The following is a 20,615-nucleotide window of genomic DNA, read 5'->3' as shown; positions in this document are numbered from 1 at the left end:
GGCCCATTTACTTAACTGAAATTCATTAGAATTAAAATACCCAATAGAAGAAACACATGCTACTAATTCTAAAGACATTGTACTCGGCACAGTATAGAGTATAGACGAATTTTATCCAGATCTTTGGGCAGACATAGTTACCTACTTAAAATTATATTTGCCAAGGACTGTTCTGTAAACAGATTCTCAAGCACTCACCAGTTAAAATAAAACTGTCCACTTACAGTATCAGTCAAAATAACTGTTAATTAAAACGTTCATCCGCCAAAAAGTTTCAGACAGTTGCAAATTTCCAGTCTGTCTGTGGAAAGAGTAAAATATTTATATTTTAATATTTTAATATTATATTTTAATAATATATTAGCCTGGAGGAACTTCTCTTTTTAACTCTTTTCCTTAAGCACACAGCTGATATTAATGTAAAGGCAGTAGGGTCTTAATGAAACAAAACACAAGACAGTGTACATGTTTTATTTGCGTCTGTTGTTTACACATATTCCTTTTAATATGATGACCTCCACTTATTCTTGAACAGGATACAGATTTCATTTTCTATTTTAATTCCTGAAAATGCCTGTAACACATGAACCACTCAAATATCTCTGCTTCCTCCATGATTCTATTCCAGTAACTGAGGACAGTTTGTTGGTAATATAACACTAGTAGTCGATGCTATTTTCTGGCTGACTCTCGATTTCTGGCTAAATGGAATAATAAGAGTGGAGTGTAAAAAGAAAGACTAAGAAAAGTTGTTCTGAATAAGCATAAGTTGATTGTTAAGCATACAGTGTATTGCAGTGTTAAATGCAGTGTTGTTAGTGTGGGAAGTTCATCACCTTCCTGAGTTTCATTCCAGCTTCTTTCTGGGCCGACCTGATCCATCCTGATGCCCTCTGCTGGGGATAGATCTGAGTGGACAGTCCATGACATATCTGATTGCTTCAGATAAAACCACATGGAGACAATCATGTCATCTTTGAACTGCCTTTGCGTTGGTCAGCTTTGTGCTCGGGTCTTCATCAGTGAACATTTGAAGATTCAGCAGGAAGGAATTATTGTTAAACTCCTCAGGAGCGCTTGGTTGCACAATTCCACTCCACTATAAATAGTTGACATTATTGACATTATTTTCATTTACATTATTTACTGTCCAGTGTCACCCAAATAAAGATGAGTTCCCTTCTGAGTCTGGTTCCTCTCAAGGTTTCTTGCTCATATCATCTCAGGAAATTTTCCTTGCCACATCACCCCAGGTTTGCTCATCAGGGATAAATGTTAGATATAAACTGTAACTTAATTTTAAACTTTAAAATGTTTCTTCTATGTTTTACTTCTGGGGGCACGGTGGCTTAGTGGTTAGCACGTTCGCCTCACACCTCCAGGGTCGGGGTTCGATTCCCGCCTCCACCTTGTGTGTGTGGAGTTTGCATGTTCTCCCCGTGCCTCGGGGTTTTCCTCCGGGTACTCCGGTTTCCTCCCCCGGTCCAAAGACATGCATGGTAGGTTGATTGGCATCTGGAAAAATTGTCCCTAGTGTGTGATTGCGTGAGTGAATGAGAGTGTGTGTGTGTGTGCCCTGTGATGGGTTGGCACTCCGTCCAGGGTGTATCCTGCCTTGATGCCCAATGACGCCTGAGATAGGCACAGGCTCCCCGTGACCCGAGGTAGTTCGGATAAGCGGTAGAAGATGAATGAATGAATGAATTGAATTGAATTGGGGGGCATGGTGGCTTAGTGGTTAGCACGTTCGCCTCTCACCTCCAGGGTTGGGGGTTCGATTCCTACCTCCGCCTTGTGTGTGTGGAGTTTGCATGTTCTCCCCGTGCCTCGGGGGTTTCCTCCCCAGTCCAAAGACATGCATGGTAGGTTTATTGGCATCTCTGGAAAATTGTCCGTAGTGTGAATGAGAGTGTGTGTGTGCCCTGCGATGGGTTGGCATTCCGTCCAGGGTGTATCCTGCCTTGATGCCCGATGACGCCTGAGATAGGCACAGGCTCCCCGTGACCCGAGATAGTTCGGATAAGCGGTAGAAAATGAGTGAGTGAAATGAATTAAATAGATCACCTATAGTACATGTGAGTTAGCAGTGCTTTCCACTGTGCAAGTCCCTCTGTATACAGCACTATACAATTTTCACACTTAAAAGTTTCATAAAAGGTTATAAAACATGACAGACAATTTTATTCAATTTCATTGTTTTACAATAATTAAAAGTTTGCACTTGCCATGATGTAAAAATGCAATACATGCTTGTGTCTGTTATTTGAAGGTGGTGATAAAGACTGAGTGATGGAAATAACTAGGTAGGTCTAGGTACATCTAACTTTGGAGTGGAGCTTTAAAACTGCAGCAGATGTTAAAAACCTGAAAAATTATAATCAAGTCTTTTTATTATTATCTCAGTGTCTCTCACGGGTTTTCAAATAATTCAAGAAAGGGGTATTAAATTAAAACAAAGTTCTATCTAATCAATGCATTCAAATATACAGTGTACTGTGACAACCTTCTAAAGGGAGAAGCAGGATCAGATGAAAGGCTCTTTCACAGATATCAACTACAACCGTATTGTTTTGCCTGGGCAGAGATAAACAAAAGAGCTTTTCATTCTATGGCAAAATACAATATCAAGTCATTTTGGTTGTGTTAAATTGAACAAAAGGTCATTGACTTACTCACTGAGCAGATTTAGAATTTGTAACAAAAATTTTCCTTTCTCAAATCTAATTAAATAAAGTTTCAACAGACCTCTTCTGTAAACATTGAAGCCGCCTACAGATGATCAGCAGTAAAACTGCTTTGTGCAGATGGAGCCACTGTTTCCCTATGGAGACAGCAATACTGCTTTGTCCACAGGAAACTACATAAAACTTTTATTTCTTTCTCTCATCTTCACCAAAAGACAACTAAAACCAGAACCTTTTTTTTTTTTTAGATATAGATCCAGGCCAGGGTATTTATAGCATTTAGCAGACATCCTTATCCAGAGTGACTTACATTTTATCTCATTTTTATACAACTGAGCGTTAAGGGCCTTGCTCAGGGGCCCAGCAGAGGCAGCTTGGTGGACATAGGAATCAAACTCACAACCTTCCGATTGGTAGACAAACACCTTAACCACTAGGCTACCACATCCCTATAGAAACATTTAGCATAAGCTACCTTGAATGATCTATATTAAAAAAAACCTGTATGACTATGTCACAGAGAAAAAATGCTTATCGTATGCACAGTACACCTAACTACAGTAAGCGAAATACAAAACATGGCTCCTCTGTAGGTGCTCCAAGACCAAATTTGGTCCTAGATATACTGTAGAAGTATTTTCAATGCAACAGCAGAAATCAAACCGTGAATCATTTCATAAGAATTCTTACCATGATGAACCAGTTGGTTTTGATTTAATTTTCTATAACAGCAGCTTTAACAGTAGTTCAGATAACTGGTTTGTACTCATGTGCTCATCCTAGTGTGTTATCATGTCTATAGTAGTTCATTAACAGGGTCTTGTATCCATATAATCTAAGGTTAACAAGCTTTAGCATCATCATTAAAAGAAAACATTAAATAAATGTTTATGGAGTCTAATTGTCATTAAATTCAAGAGAAGAAAAAAGATTGGTGAGATATCTGATTATTTAATGTACTGAAAATTGCCTAATTATAGTGATATTAGAGGACTAAAGCACTTCAGGCAGTACTGCTATTAAAATGAAAAAATTAAACCATCTAAATGTTGATTACTTTCTAATAACAGCATGCACACACATGTGTAGTACATGCATATTTTCCAGTAACACTGTATTCCTACCATTAGCCTGACTTTAGGAATACACATGTCTAAATTTCAAACTAGTAGGAGTTCTGTTCTGGGCACAAAAACAAGGGCTTGTAAAGCAATTAAGATAGAAAAGAATGATACACTTAAAATCATGCTTTGAGAAATATTTTTTCTTTATTGCATGGTGTGGACTTGTATGAGGTCAGTATCCTTGGCTTTTCTCTGAATGAGTTCACGTCTGGCTTGCTTGAGTGGACCCCACTCAACCACACTTGTATTAAAAAGGAGCAGTGTGTAATCTTTAGAGCCCTCTGCATTCTGCTCAGAAAATTGCAACTGCAATGAAAACATCTTCATGACTTCCCAAACCTCTCAGCTGCCTCTAAAAGCCTCTGAAAGCAGAGAATAAATTAGCGAGAGCACAGAAACACAGCTTCAATTCTAGGCATTAACAATTGCATGAATTCTAAATTACAAAATATTTAACACCAGAAATTGAAAAAGTAACTGCTTTATTCTGGTATGAGTCACAGTGGATCATATGCATACTGGGTATGAGGTGAAAATACACCCTGGACAGGTGTCAGTCAGTCCATCTCAAGGCACCATTGTTAAAGAAATGGGCAGAGTACATGAAGAGTAAATAATAACATTTAATAGTAAATTAATAAAAATTGTATTAATACATTATTATTCAAAACTGAAACTCTGAATCACTGGTTGCAAAATCAGACACACTTGGTTGTTAATCTCCATAAATACACAAAAAAAATAAAATTAAATTAAATGTACAATAAAACTTTGTATACATACAGTAATATAGTTTACATCCTTGCACAACACAGGTATTCAGAGTTCAGGACTAAACATGTCCATTGTATCAGCAGTTCTTTCATATATACACACCCACGCCCTTTATTCTCTGTTATGTGGATTCTTCATACATTTATTAGTGGTATGGAAATGTAATTGTAATTAGCTAAACTTCATTTTATTGGAATGCATTACACCTTAAAAATACCCAATAAAATGATCACATGCTATTGAAAGTTATAGCATGCTATACAACTATGCTGTATATAGACATGTTATTTTTCTCAGCAATAGATGAAGTTTTATCTGGTTATTCAGGCAGGCATCGATATTTCTTAAAAATGCATTCGACAGGGTTTATGAAGTAAAAGGTAGATTTTTTTTTCAAGAATTCACCAGTTAAAATAAAATTAAATAAATAAAATTTCTAACATGCAAGAAGTAATGACTAAAATAATCATAATCTACGGGCACTTCAGCTTCACCACTTTTCCTTAAACATATGTAATGGCAGCATGACAGCATTCCTTCAGTCCATTGATTTTAGTCTTTTGAGTAACTGGTCAGCCTGTAATATAAAAAACAAGAATAAGAGAGTGTTCATGTATTATTTGTTTCTGTCACTTAGGTACACAATATTTCTTTTAATGTATTGACCTCCACTTTGTCTTGAACGGGATACAGGAAATTTTATTTTCTACTCTAATTACTGAGAATGCTTTCTACAACATATAAAATACTCAAGTATTTCTGCTACCTCCATGATTTAATTCCAGTAACTGAGCACTATGTGCTGGTAATATGACACTATAAATCAATGCTGTTTCCTGGCTGGAGGAAAAAGAGGAATCTTTAAAGCAGGGGTGTCAAACTCAAATTGTAACAGGGCTACATTAGTATATTTGTGTGCCTTTAATTTAAATCTGTACATTTATTATGGTAAGTGAAAGTGGTATAAAACATAAGAAACAGAACTCCTAACACACTATTCAAATGTATGCACTATTTGGTCATAACATTTATTATGCTGATTTTTTTTTTTGGGTGAAGAAAAAAAAGCATGTTGAGGGTTCTACTGGCTATTTGATTATACTCATTTATTAAGCACTATAATTACTGCTATGAGTATTTAGGCTAGTCAGGAAAAGGCTGTGGGGCAGATGCTAAAGAAATGCAATCAGATGGTAGAGAACATAAATATATCAGATGAGGTTAAACAAATTCTGCAGTTAGCTGCACATTATGCAAGACTAAGCTGGGAAAGTCTATACTGGGATCATTATTCATGGAAGTGTACAGCCATGAACAAACATTCACATTAAAGGGACATTTAGCATATTTATGTAGGGTAAAATGGTGTTCCCAGAGCACAGGATTGTCCCGGTGCCCTGAAGTTAAGAGGTGGCAAGCTGTGTTGTAAACTATCTACATGCTATTTTCACGTACAATATAAAAGTTATAACACTATGCAGATTCCAAGGTGTGAAATGTTGACACATACATATATCAGTTATTTGATTGTGAATGATTGAAGAAAAAAAAACAACAAAAAAAAACACAGTTATGTCAAGTCTTAAAATGAGAACATCACTACTACGGAACTTTTAGGCTTTTATTGGTGCAAATGCAGTAAGGGTGAAACTTGACAAAAGAGCTGATTTACATGTACCACCCAGTGACATTTTTTACATTTTTACTGACAACCTAAACATCAGTTAAAAGGTTCTTTCACAAATATGAACTACAACCACGGTGTTTTTCCTGAGCAAAAGACAAACAAAAGAGGTTTTAATTCTTTTAAAATAAAATTACACAATATCAAGAATTTTCAGATACGCTAAACTGGATAAAAATTCAGTATATTTAATTCTAAAGTGTTAAACTAAATAAAATGTATAGACTACTGTGAACACTTAATCTGTATCATTGGTTCCAGGCTTTACAATGAAATATCCAATAACAAACTCTAAATCATCTACTGTTCAAAGAATACTTACTGTGATGAACCAGTAGGAGTCTAGGCGGTAGATGAAGCGAGAGAAGAAGCCCATTTGACTGGCAGGTGCCAAAACGTGGAGATGTAGATGTGCAACAGAATGGAAAGGAGGCCAGTGGAAACCAAACCTAAAGTACAGGATGTTGAAAAACACATCGGTACAATTCAAAATGCCACCTGACTAGCAACAATTGGAAAGAGACACAAGATTGTAAAATCATTTAAAATTACCTGACATCATTTAAATCAGTGAAATCATTCTTCTGAAGAATTGCTTTTCCCGTTTCTACCAATTTTTCCACTAAGAAAAACATAACAGAGAGACACAAAGGTGAACACACTGTAATGAACTGCAAATAATAGAGTAAAAACAAATAATTAAATAAAAACCCATATCAAATGCCACGCTTCATAAAATTCATTCACTGCTCGAGCAATAAACATTAGGATCCCTGAAGCCAGAGCAAACCAAGTAATTGAGAAATTACCAATTGGAATGTGTTCTTTGTTAAGTGATTTGCAATTCCCTATGTGTCTTGTGGGCACAACAAGATAGTGATGAGGAGCCCCCGGTTTTATATCTCTGAAACATGTTGTCTCTTCATCCTAAGAAAAAGAGAAAGTTTACTGCTATTGACTGAAAAAAATTAACTCAATCATTTACTGACAAGTATCACACATACAAGAACATGGATTTCAGGCCAATAATGAATCATGTGACTATATACGTTATAGGATAACAAGCACAAAAGCCTATGTATGGCAACCCAATAGGTTGGAGGAAAAAAAGATGGTTTAAAACTAGTGCTCATATTATGTAATATGTGAATTATAATTCACATTATTATCAGAAACACAACATTTCTTACTAAACAGAATGTATATGTTTAATACATCATATGTACTAAGTGAATAAATCTGCATCCTACTTTCAGCTCAAACTGAAGTCAGTCACAAAAAGAGTCAATTTACTCAGGCACTGAAAAAATCTGTTTACTCACTGCTTAATTATTAATCTTTTACTTGATTGATGTTGCTGAATTCTCAAATCTGATTGGTCAGCACTGCTCAGATAGTTGTGCCATTCTTAGTTTAAATCACAGGTTTATACAAATGCACTTCTGATATCGTATTGTGTCTATAATAAAAACTCTTTCATATGGACTTGCATGGCACTCTAAATAACGTAAGCCTAATTAATAGCTTTAACCAAGCCTGTTAGTATTTAACAAAGAAAAATTTATAATTCAATCAATTTAGATTTTTGAACAAGGTGATGTTTTCTGTTATTTAACAATTATGAACAACAAGGTTTGAGCCTCATTGTTTAACGTTTTTTAACTTTTTTTTATTCACCACAAAAGTCTGAGGCTTATATTTAAATAAATATAATAATTTAATCAGTTGTTTCACTTCAAATGTATAAATTGGGAAAGTATGTATACATAAAATTGAAATTTAATCTGCAAATTGATATAAGAGCAAAACACACAACAGGGCAATGAATGTTTGTGATTATGATTCAGCTCCAAACTTGACAACAAAGATTTAAATAAAAGTTACACATGAAATGCTGAAATCATACGAAGTGTGTATATAGTTTTCAGTAGCACTGAAATTTTCCTTACTATATATCTGTCTAGTTTGTTTTTCGTTATATAATGTAATGCATTTTGCAGTAGTGCCTGAATGACGTTTTATCTAAATACACAAACATTCACTAAAGCAGCTTCACTACATAAAATACTGTACATAAACATTAATTACTCAGCTGTCTGAATCCTCTTTCCACATCTCACACTAATATTCATCCGTCTGTATTAACGCACCATTTTGTCAACACACTGACAAATAAAAAGCCCTAACAGGAAATGACAGTAAATGATAATTATATAATGCGTTAATCAAAAAGATTTCCAGTCAGTGTGACTTAGCTAGTCATGCTAATGTCATGCTAAGTCATTATGGCTACTTTCACCTGTACATGATCACCTACAGTAACATTAACGTTAGTCTGTCAACACTCACGCTGTATAGAAGCTCAGTGTCCATCTCCTTGTTTACAATCTTACAGAAAATACACTTTTTATCATAACTGTCTTGTTCCTTTTGAACAGACTCGTCGTCTGAAGTCGGTGTGTTTTCATTGCTTGCCATTCTCAAAGCCCTGTGTGAACGCGCGCGACTCTCGCTTATGACGTCACTTCAACATGGCGGACGTTCAATAGTCTTCTTCGGTCTGCAAACTGTTTTGAGTCTGAGTTTGTGAAGATTATAACATTTAGAATCAGAATCAGAAGGAACTTTGTTGCCAAATAACAAGGGATTTGTTTGTGTCATACGCTTCCAGTACACAGAGACAACAACACACAGACAATAAAAATAAGATGAGAATAAAAATATAAAAATACACATGTGTAAATACAAATAGACCAAAAGATACAGTACACAAATACATTAAAAAATAACTTTATTGTATGTACAGTTGTGCCATAGAGGATAGAATGGAATATAACAAAATAGAATGAGATATTCTAGGATTGAGGCGGTAACAAATAAATGTAAGATTATTGCACATTGTTATTGCGTAATGGGGACATTTAACTGTCCATGAGGTAGTTTGCCTGGAGAAAGAAACTGTTCTTGTGCCTGTTTTTTTGTGCTGGTATTTGGGGCTCTGTAGCACCGGCCACATGGTAGAAGTTCAAAAAGCGGATGACTTGGATGTGAGGGATCCAGAGTGATTTTCTGAGCACTTTTCCTCACTCCGGATATATACAGTTCTTGAAGAGTGGGCAGGGGAGTACCAATAATCCTTTCGCCAGTATGAATCGTTCTCTGTAGTCTTCTGATATCTGATTTTGTAGCTAAGCCAAATCAGACAGTTATTGATGTGCACAGAACAGACTCGATAACGGCTGAGTAGAACTGTTTAAGCAGCTTCTGTGGCAGGTTAAACTTGATCAACTGGCTAAGTAGGTGCATCCTTTGTGGGCCTTTTATACAATGGTGTTGAAATGAGTGTCCCACTTCAGGTCCTGGGAGATGGTAGAGCCTAGGAACTTGAATGCATTCACTGCAGCCACAGTGCTGTCCATGATAGTGAGTGGGCATCTTTGACGTATTGAGCTCAAAGATGTTGTGACTGCACCAGACAGACAGCTCTTTAACCTGTAGTCTGTAGGTAAACTCTTCTCTGCCCTTGATGACGAGAGGGGGAGAGGGGAGTTACTGGAGGTGTTAAAGGATGTGTAAAGGAATACAATAAAACTAATTCAGATCTTCAACAAGTTGTTGATTCGCCACAGTGCTGGGGGATGGTGTCTTGTAATTGGTGATGCCTTTCGGACCTTTCCAGACTCCATTTCTGTAGACATCCTCTTTGGCCTGACAAATTTGTTTGAGTTTTGCTGCAAACCATGGCTTATTATTGTTGAATATTAGATGACTTCTGGTAGGGATGCATATGTCCTCACATAAACTGATAAATTAAGTTACAGTCTCAGTGAGCTCGTTCAGATCATTGGCAGCTCTGTATCATGGTTCATGTCTTTACAGTTTTTACTACAGGTTTAGCAAATTTAAGTTTTTGTCTGTAGGTATAAGATGAACCAGGCAGTGATAAGAGACACCCAAAGCTGCCCGTGGGGCTGAGCGATATGCATTCTTTATTGTGGTGTAACAACGGTCCGGTATATTACTGTCTCCGGTGGAACATGTACAGTAATGTGGGTAGAGAGCAGAGATTCCCCAGATGGATGCTGGCCAGCGTCATTCGAAATCCTCACTGTCTAAGCTTCACGAACGCACCAGAGTTCTTTCTATTACAACTACAGTTATTACTATAACTGCAGTGATTATGCTGGGCACTGTCTTGGTGCATGCTAACTGGTCAGTTTATTAGACCTGCATATTGTATTGTCACCTTCTATGTGTACACTGGCAAAGATATTCCTTCATTTGGTGTTATCATAATGTGTGCCTAACACAGTGGGTACTATTTCATATATGTTCAGTTGGGATGCTATCTGGTTACTGTTAAGTGTCACATATGATTTCCTTATTTTTTTCCACATCAAACTACTTAGTAAGCTTTCGTGCTTTTCAGTTTCATCATGGAAGAGAGTACTCTCAGCAGTTTAGATCAATTCAGATTTATTTGTGTAGAAGGAGGCAAAGCCATTGCAATATAAATATTTCATCATATCAAGGTAATCAGTCAGTATTACTTTGTAATAATTTGCAGTGACCCTTCACTCAAAGGGGATAGGAGATAGGAGAACCTAAGCCTTGCCAGCAAAATGACCATACAGCAGAGTCACTGATTTTCCATTTAATTTGTCATCTGTTGTTGTTCTTTCAGCTGTTCAAAGTTCTGGGTCACCACAGCGGATCGTCTGGTCCATATATATTGGTTTTGCACAGGTTTTACACCAGTTGACCTTCTGGATGCAACCCTCCCATTTTGTTGAGGCTTGGGACAGGCCTCATCACCTTGAAGTTTAAAACTGATGTCATGTCTTTTGGTTTCAGCTTTGAGTGATTACTTGTTGTATTGATATAATTAGAATGCAGTTTAAGTGCAGTGTCTGAATAATTAATTTTATGCAAACACTTGTGTTTGCAAAATCATAGAGCACAGATGTAAGAATTAGTAAATTGGAAACACTCTTAGTGCAACAAGCTCATTCATACAATTGAAAATGCTTAGTTTACAATACAAGTTGTTATTGGTGATGTGCTAGCCAATAAACATTTTTAGATGAGAATAGTTATCTTACTAGATAACATGGAATGAGCAGAAAATGTATTACAGAAGTTATACTGTATCATCAGATAGTTCATACTTAAAGACAAGAAGGAAACCATTTTTACCTCGGTGATCATGTCTCTACTTGATAGATGAGCTTTATTAATAATGTCATAATAAATAATGTCTTATGAATCAGGATATGAATTAAAAGAGAATTTAACAAAGAAAAATCATGTTATTTGAGAGTTAAAAATGTACAATTTACTAACTGGGCTAACTAAACTAATGGGATTACATTAATAACTTAGCCTATCTCTAATTAGCTATGAATTTGTTTTGTTTGTTGTTTGTTACAAGATTTTTTTTATAGCTGTTTGAATCCTACTTTGTAAAAGTAACTGCTAACAGTTTCTTATACTTCATCCAAATTCATTTACTATCCATTCTAAGTAGTGTTCCAGATTAGACTTAGTGTATTCCAAAACATAGTATTTTGAAATGAGTATTCCAAAGTTACCTAGATGGTCTACTATGAGTTTTGTGATGAGCTTGCTTTGCTGAATTAAATGCGAAAATATGGTGGAAATGTGGAAAAATATATAAATGGAACAGTAGATTAAATTTTGTAGTCTAAATTATATATGGAATAATGAATATAGGAAAGCTGGAATGCAAAAAATCATGTTCTTATCTTCTTCAAGTCTTTTGCTACACACTGAAAAATATATACATTTTCTTCAAAAAAGAGTACAAATTTTGGTCCTAATTTTAGTAGGCTTGCAGCATCACTGTTAAAACTGATGTATGTACACAGTGCATTATGGGTAATATACGCAGTCTCATGGACATCCATGGCTATTTATAAGCACTTCTACATATATAAATATCCTGTTTCGGCACAATCTATGATAAAGATGCATTGTGTCCAGGACCAGGATAATGCATTTAGAGAGGAAGAATGAATGGATATAACCTACAGTAAATTCATGTTAGTGACAACTTGTTTTGCTGTCATTTTTCCAATCCATAATAGTTAATCTATGTATCGTGTGTATGTCTCAGTGTACTGTACATGTACCACACTGGGTTACTGTACTTTCATCATGCTGATACATGCTGATACAATTCTCTATTGATAGTGACAGTCACATTTCATAGTCACAGTCCATATAATCCTAGTATGAAGTCAACCGGAACAATATTTTTTTTTCCTGCTGGAAATTTTAAAAACACGATTGCCCTTCTTTATTTTATTACTATCTAGAGATATACCTTTATGGGATTTTGTGTTCCACTGACTGAGAGCAATTATGCAGATAAAAGATGTGAACACACTGCCCTAGCATTCACACACACACACACACACACACACACACACACACACACACACACACACACACACACACACACACACACACACACACAGACACGCACGCACATGCACACACCAAAGAGAAACTGTTGTAGTCTTCACAGACAAGATATGACACATGTTTGTTTAGCACTCCTTGTATAGCATTGTGAGTAGTGTCCTTATATGTATATCAATTATAGATTTAATGCAGTGCAGACAGAATAAGTTTAACTAGTTAAGCTTACACTACAGGCCAAGGTTACATCCTCGACTCCATACCATGTTCAAGTATATATCCCATGCTTGTTTAGTTTGTTTGTTACTTTGTTTTGTCTTATTCTTGTGTTTCATCTTTAATATAATATTCTGCCCTATTAGCTGTCTCCAAGCAATCTGTGTCAGGTAGTTTCTGTATACCTTTACATAAACATTTCCTCCATAATCAGCTATAAAATTTTCTGAGCAAAGCTTCCACATTATATATTCTATATTACTCATGTGCTTAAAAGCAGAAAAAGAGCACTTGATGGGTTAACGTTAAGCAGTCAAGAAAGGCAAAGAGGATAAGTGGATGCCAACTTCATCTTCTAAACTGGATAGCAGGTCAGCCTTCCAATTAATCCTGTGCACTCCAGTATGTTAGTACATCACATTTAGCACAATGTAATGTATGCAAATTATGCCATTAAAATGCATGTTCATGTTTAGTTTCTAAATTAAGTGCTCATTTGCACTACTGGCAGCATTAACAGTCCAGAGATTCATTACAACAAATTACAAAAATAATCATGACTTGAAACATCAAGTTGACTCCCCTCATTTGTTGTCTTCTATTTATTAAAATAAATAAATAAATAATTTGTTTTAAATAAAATCATTTAAAATCAAATATACTAACATAATTTAAAAGCCAGTCAGTAATTTGCAGGAACAATATAGAACGTCATAAGCTTGCCAATGCTATTATGTTAATTGTTGTGTGGCTGCTCCCATACAATAAATCATGACCCAAATCCTGCTGGTGTGCAATTACAGCCTGCAATGGGGGCATAATTACAAAACTGCAAAGTCAAAGAATTACTATCGGCTTAAACTGTAGATTGACTGTACATGTACTGATATTGTAGAGAGAAAAATGGATGAGATGCAGGCTTGTAAATCTACAGAATAATCAGAAAAACCTCTTCCACCTTTCTTTCTAAATCATTCATGACAAAAATATCAAGAGAGTCCTGGTGAAATTACAATGTTTTTGTCCTGAGGTGGTTGTGCAATTATTCATGAGATGCAGACTTTGTAAATAGATCCTGCTGATTAAAACAGGAGAAGCAGAAAGGGGCAAAAGCACCTAGGGAACGCTGCAGAGGACAACATGGCATAGAAATGGCATAGAATCACTTTCTTTAATCATCTCCTGAGTTCCCCTGGAAATCGAGACATCCTGCTGAGATCAGCTCTGCTCTCAATGGTCGCTGTCACACATCATTAGATGAATATGAAATCATCGTATGCATTGCACTATAAGAATGCGTTCTGTCTAATATCCTACCGTGCTAACTCCAAATGTTGCACCGCTGCCCTCCAGGCTTTCTGTTTACGCCTTTATGAACACTTAATAAGGTGTTCTTAGGGTTGCTGATTAGAGGTGACATCTTTCCAACAAACCACTGCCAATGAAATGGTCCTAATACCTTGCTATCATTAAATTAAGGTGTACAAAGTTCAAAAGTGTAATTAAGGTGGCCATGAACCATATACTGATACTCTTATACTGATATATTACACTGTATTATTCTTTACAGAATTAATGCCTTTCATAAGGTATTTTACCTGGATACATCTACACTTTATAAAAAATGTCAGCAGCTAAAATGTACAAAAATGAAACATAATGAAGGGAAATGCTGCTGTAGCAAAATGAAGAAACAATACACTGATCTGAAAATGTTTTTTATTTTTATTTTTTTTTTTATCAAAATGCATTTATAGTCAAACTGCATGATATGTTAAAGGTCTATTTAATGGTAATGCATGATGCAAGCACAGGGATAGATAGGAAAGATAAATATGACACATGAGGTTGGCAGTTTAAAAAATGACTGCATGTAACTTAAAGCTCGACAGAACACAGCTCTACGGAAACCTGCTTAATAACACAATACCAGACATGCTGGGAAATCTAATCACAAAACAGCAGCAAGACCTAACAGAACTTAGTATCCAGTAACAGTACCCAGGGGCTATTTTATGTTTTTGTTTTGTTTTGCTTAGTTTTTAGACTGTATTCTATGGAGTTTTGTGCCAGAAGCTAAGAAGGAAAACACTAGGGTTTATTAGTAGAGTTTGCATTAATGAATTCCAACAACAGGAGGCAGTGTTAGCATACTGAAATGCATTCAGCTTCTAAATTGTGCTGTGTGAGTTGCGGTTCCATCCCCACAGTGTATATCAGCACAACAGCTTTTCATTTTTTGTTCAAGCTATGTTACACATAATTTGTGATGTCAGGTGGTTATATAGTTCAAAGGATAATGCAGTAAAAATGATGTGAAATTGCTCTGTGCTGTCATAAATCAAAATGGTCAGGTGCAAGGTTAATTTTCTTACACTGGAGAGATGTGACTGGAGTTAGATGTGGTTTACATGGAAATATAGTGCAGTAGCTCATAGATGGCTTTAGCTCTGTCTACTGAATCTTTCATACTCTCACCACATGCTCTCCTTCATATACAGTGTATATAGAACGTCTAAACACCATGTATAAAGATTGAACCAAAATAAATAATGGCAAAGCATTTTGCACCCTCAGTGTTAAATTATATTGCATATAAAAAAAAATAGTGAAAAAATAAGTAAACATTGCATAAGTGTGTATACCCCTAAAATAATATTTTGTTAAATCATCGTTTGATTTTATTACACCACTCATTTGAGGTATCAGCCCAGTTCATCTTGCCTATATTTTTCCACTCTTTCTTGCAAAAACATTCTAGATCCTCCAGATTGTAGGAACATCTCCTTTAGACAGCTCACACCAGGTCACCTCATAGATTTTTCATTGGATTCAGGTCTGAGCTATGGATAGATCATTCAAAAACATTGATCTTCTTTTAGTTAAGCCATTCCTTTGTTGATTTGGATGTATGCTTTGGGTCAAGCTTATTTCATGCTGAAAGGTGAAATTCCAATTCACCTTCAGCTTACTAGCAGATACCTAAAGGTTTAGCATTAAAACAACTGGTATTTGATACTATTCATGATTCCCTCTACCTTGATAAAAGCCCCAGTTCTGGCTGAAGAAAAGCAGCTCAAAAGCATGATGTTGCCTCCACCATGCTGCACTGTGGTGTATGATGGTCTTTTTGCAACAAACATACCTTTAGGAGTTATTATACATTTTTGAATTGGTCTCATCAAACATCAAACCTTAACATATTTTGCCACATGGTTTGGGGTGATTTAGCTGAACTTGTTTTTTTTTTCATAAAGACGTCTTGCCATCTTACCCCATAGCCAAACAATTTGCGAGATTGTTGTCGCATGCAGCAGGTAAACATTACTTCTTAGATATTCCTGCAGCTCTTTAATGTTGTCATAGGTCACTTGGCAGCCTCCCTGGGTTTTGTTGTGTCCCTTAATTTTGGAAGGGCATCCTGTTCTTTATGATGTCACTGTGGAGCTCACATTTCTCTATTTCTTAATGATGGCTTTTATGATATTGCATGGTACACCAAATGTTTTGGAATTTCTTTTAAACCCCACTCATGATCCATACCTTTCAACAAATGAGACAATGGCCATGCATGCTTTGTAAGCTGTTTGCGGACCACGGCTTCGACGGTTGGATGAAACTAAGAGGATGTGAAGAATATCCTTAAGAAACAGCTGTTCTTTATTTGGGGTTAATCTGAATCATTTCACTGATAACAGATTATGATTATTAATTTTTGCACATCAGACCTAATGTGATAGGTTCATTCTGAACACAGCCACATCTCCAAGTAAAAAAGGGTGTGTGCACTATGCAAATAGGATATTGTAATTTTTCCTATTTTTCCCCTCAAATGTTTCAAGATGTTTTTTCACTTATTTTTTTATATGTTGTAATTTCATACTGAGGGTGGAAAAAGTTCTGACATGATTTATCTTGGTTTCTTTTTTGCATTACAAATCCTGCTATTTTAACAGGGGTGTGTAGAATTTTTTATATCCATACATTTAATGTATGGCACATTTATTGCAAGTGCTTTTAAGAGTGAGACATATTTGCCTATGCTAGTAGACAGATTTAAATAATGATGGCAATAAGCTAAGGCACTTCAAAAAAAGGAGTCCGTGCTAATAAAAACATATTTAAGATAGTATGTAATACACTCTCACTCTCACTTACTCACTCATTTTCTACTGCTTATCCAAACTCTCTGGTCACGGGGAGCCAGGTGTCATTGGGCAAGGATACACCCTGGACGGAGTGCCAACCCATCGCAGGGCACACACACACTCTCATTCACTCACGCAATCACACACTACGGACAATTTTCCAGAGATGCCAGTCAACCTACCATGCATGTCCTTGGACCGGGGGAGGAACCCGGAGTACCCGGAGGAAACCCCTGAGGCACGGGGAGAACATGCAAACTCCACGCACACAAGGCAGAGGCGGGAGTATGTAATATATACTTTATTTATAAAAAATAAAGGTTTTTCTAGTCTCAAATAAAATTATTTGTTCTCTGTATATTTTGTCCATTTGCTACTTTCAACACAAGAAGGCCAGAGCCAGTTCCACATGTGACCCACATGGATCATTCTCTCCCTTATACCACATCCAACACTCACAAACAAATACACAAACCATGTTTACATGAAAGAAAATCAAGATTTTATAAGAAACACTCATCCAGCCATCCAAGAGTCATCCAAATCATAGTGATTGCAAAAGAATTGCTTCACCAGCGCACTAGTGTGGTCTTTTCAAAACACAACAATTACATGGCTCCCAAGTGGCACAATAGAAAATGTTCGCCTTGTTGTTGTGAAAGACATGAGAATCCTTATGATGCCACTCCTCTCTGCAGCCCTTCAGGCACAGCCTCACCTTCAAGCAGCCCTTCAGACTCAGGCCTATCTGGCAAATGAGACAGGCTCCTGTCTGGTTGCAACTGAGAATTAAAAATATGTATTTAGCTGTAATTTCCACTGCAGTGGCCAGCTCCATTAGCGCCCATCTTCTGGTTCCAGTGCTAATGATGTCTGAGTTACTATTGTTAGCTTCATGCCACTAATCCTGTTTTTAGCTTGATTTTTATTGTGCTTTTGCCCTATCTCTCTCTCAGTGTCTGTTCCTCACTTAAGCTGTACTTTCTTTGTTAATCTATGTATATGATACAATGCTAGTTCTATCTTATTATCATAAATCAACCCTATTTCCTACAGTATCTATTTTGCTTGTACTCAAGCTAGGGGGCACGGTGGCTTAGTGGTTAGCACGTTCACCTCACACCTCCTGTGCCCTGTGATGGGTTGGCACTCCGTCCAGGGTGTATCCTGCCTTGATGCAGGCTCCCGTGACCCGAGGTAGTTCGGATAAGCGGTAGAAAATTAATGAATGAATGTACTCAAGCTTCCAGTGCAGCTTCTTCTACACAGGCACCTGGTGATGCCTTTATATCTGCTCATGCTCTAGGTTTAACCTCTGTACATTCTCCAGCTTATAACTAAGCCTTAGATCTGGTGCCATATTTGTTTTAACTTCAGTCTCTAATCTTTTTCAGGGCCAAGACAATCACCTGGTTTTGATCTGCTGCTTGTCCCAGCTCCTGACTTTGAGGCTGGAATGATTCGTGTTACAGAGTTGTTGGGATCAACTTCCTCCTTTAGTTGTTTCCGACATTAGACCCAACTACTGAATTAGATTTATATATGTTTCCCCACAAATCTTCAGTCATCAGTTCATTTTTTTCACTGAGCTTTTGACATACCCTGTAATGTGTTCTATCCAAAGATCTCCCCAGAGCCAGGAAGAATCCCTAAGCTTTCAATTGTGTGATGCTCAGACCCGAAGCCTTCCTGTGTGTCATGTGTAATTAAAAAAACTCATCCAGTGGCATGTCCTGATCATTTTCTATGTGCTATTCCAGACCACTCCAGTAGGTGAGTCAGAACCCTGATTGTCTTCCCCTCCATTCACCCAGTAAAATAGTAACTGTTCTTTCCAACTCTGCAATATGAATAGTCTGTTTCAGCTGTTCGGTCAGTTTCCTTGGCTGTTTCTTAGTATCTCATTCGTCCTCTCTATATGGCACTGTCTCTCATTTTGTTTACGGTCATATCCCAAAGCCTTAAGCCTTGTTACCCATAGCAAGTAGGAGCAGGTGTGTTTATGTGTGTGTGGAGGTCTCTGTCTGTGTTTGACCCCATTACTTTCCATAATATGTACACATGTTCTTGACTAACTTTGCTTGCCACTTTTCTTATTCTGGCTTTGCAGCTTGTTCTTTGCTAACATACTCTTCCTTTTTTTGCTACGTATAACGTTTATTTTCTGGTAGCATTTTGTGAGCTTTTAAGTTTCTTACTGCAATTGTTTACTGAAAAAGCTTTTTTCAGCCTTCATGGCTAACTGTGCAAGTTTTAGAAAGTATGGTGAATGATGTCAAAACTAACTGTATATCTATCTGGTTGATCCCAACTGTTACCACTATGCTGGTATGCTTAGTGGTATACCACAAAGCAAAACTTTAGATGCACCAACTTAGCTATGGGAATGAGGTAATAGTTTTACACAATCCAGAATCACAAAGATGGTGCCCATTAACTGGGTACATTACTATGGCTCTATATATTGTAAATTTTCAATCTGAAAAAAGATAACCACATGATGTCCAAACAATTCCCTAGAATACATGCATCCTTAAAATGTCACATTTTCTTGAAGATTTCATGTAGTTTGAGGTTTTGCATTGTGAGAGGATCTCTGCAGTGTAAGGGTTTTAGAGGTAAAGATATATTTAGTGTTATACTGAAGCATATCAGCATAAGAGAGTCATATTATGTTTAGCTCATTGAGTCTCACGTTAAAAACTAATTTTTTTTATACATAACACTCTGCTGTGCACATTGATTTGTGTTTCCTTGTATGTTGTAGGGGAGGCCACATGGAAAATTAAACTACTAGACTGTGTGAATCTGCAAAGACTATCTTGAAGCAAATACTACTTGTATATTTGTGTTCTCTGTTTACATGCACAGTCAATAAAAGTATTTACTTATTAAATAGGAAGTAGCTAAACTAAACTGTATATTGCACATAAATTGTTGTATGAAATATTTATTATTCCATCTTGAAGCTGTCCTTAAAAGGAATCCCTAAAGTAATTACTTCAACAGACTACTAATGATTAACTTTTCAAATTACTGTTACCTTAAGAGTCATTTTGTGTTAACAGAAAAGATTTTTTTCTCCTGTGTTTTTCCAAGAGCCTCGGAAGCACAATAATACTCGAATGTTTTATGTAATTATTTATTTATATATTTTACAGTGGTTTAATATAACTGATTGTTTATCAGTGTTAATTAAACTTTTACAGATGCAATTTTCCAACACTTTGAGCCAGCTGGTGATTCACCTCCTTATATGCATATGATAGCAGACTTAGGAAGGCCTGGATTAAATGAACAACTCTACTACCAGTCTGCTTAATCACATAAATTAACCCAAATTGAATGTTTAGTAAAGTGTTATGAGTTATATATATCCAGAGAATGCTCTAGGCCACCATCTAACTTTCACAATTCAGTATGTGCTCATTTAAGCTTCATCATGTACATATAACCATAATTAAAGCAGTAAGTGTGTATAACATCTCAGATGTCTGCTATGAGATGATTTTACTAAAGCATTTTAAGTGATAATGCTAAG

At 36.4% G+C, this 20,615-nt stretch overlaps 1 protein-coding gene across 2 annotated transcripts; it reads right to left on the bottom strand.

The window, feature by feature from the left end:
- Positions 1-4,411: 4,411 nt before the first annotated feature.
- hint3 (histidine triad nucleotide binding protein 3) lies at positions 4,412-8,778 on the bottom strand. Of its 2 annotated transcripts, none has more exons than XM_060869890.1 (5): positions 8,616-8,778; positions 7,076-7,193; positions 6,819-6,888; positions 6,589-6,715; positions 4,412-5,159 (listed from the first exon to the last, which is right to left on the bottom strand). In XM_060869890.1, exons 1-5 carry the CDS (start codon positions 8,742-8,744, stop codon positions 5,121-5,123), a joined length of 483 nt encoding a protein of 160 aa, XP_060725873.1. In that variant the 5' UTR covers positions 8,745-8,778; the 3' UTR covers positions 4,412-5,120. The 2 variants fall into 2 exon arrangements, with proteins under 2 accessions (XP_060725873.1, XP_060725874.1); XM_060869891.1 differs by lacking the exon at positions 4,412-5,159 and adding an exon at positions 6,190-6,352.
- Between the last annotated feature and the right edge of the window lie 11,837 nt (positions 8,779-20,615).

Source organism: Tachysurus vachellii, chromosome 5 (assembly GCF_030014155.1).
Source record: "Tachysurus vachellii isolate PV-2020 chromosome 5, HZAU_Pvac_v1, whole genome shotgun sequence".
Taxonomy (NCBI): Eukaryota; Metazoa; Chordata; class Actinopteri; order Siluriformes; family Bagridae; genus Tachysurus; species Tachysurus vachellii.
The sequence above is the reverse complement of the archived record's forward strand: the minus strand, read 5'-3'. Positions and strand labels throughout refer to the sequence as shown.

Bases quoted from the DNA above. Each gene is read 5' to 3' on its own strand.
- hint3 (XM_060869890.1), bottom strand. From the start codon at position 8,744: ATGGCAAGCAATGAAAACACACCGACTTCAGACGACGAGTCTGTTCAA. The intron at 7,194-8,615 runs GTGAGTGTTGAC...TCTTTTTCTTAG, and splicing joins ACACTGAGCTTCTATACAGC to GATGAAGAGACAACATGTTT. The intron at 5,160-6,588 runs GTAAGTATTCTT...TTTATATTACAG, and splicing joins ACTCCTACTGGTTCATCACA to GCTGACCAGTTACTCAAAAG.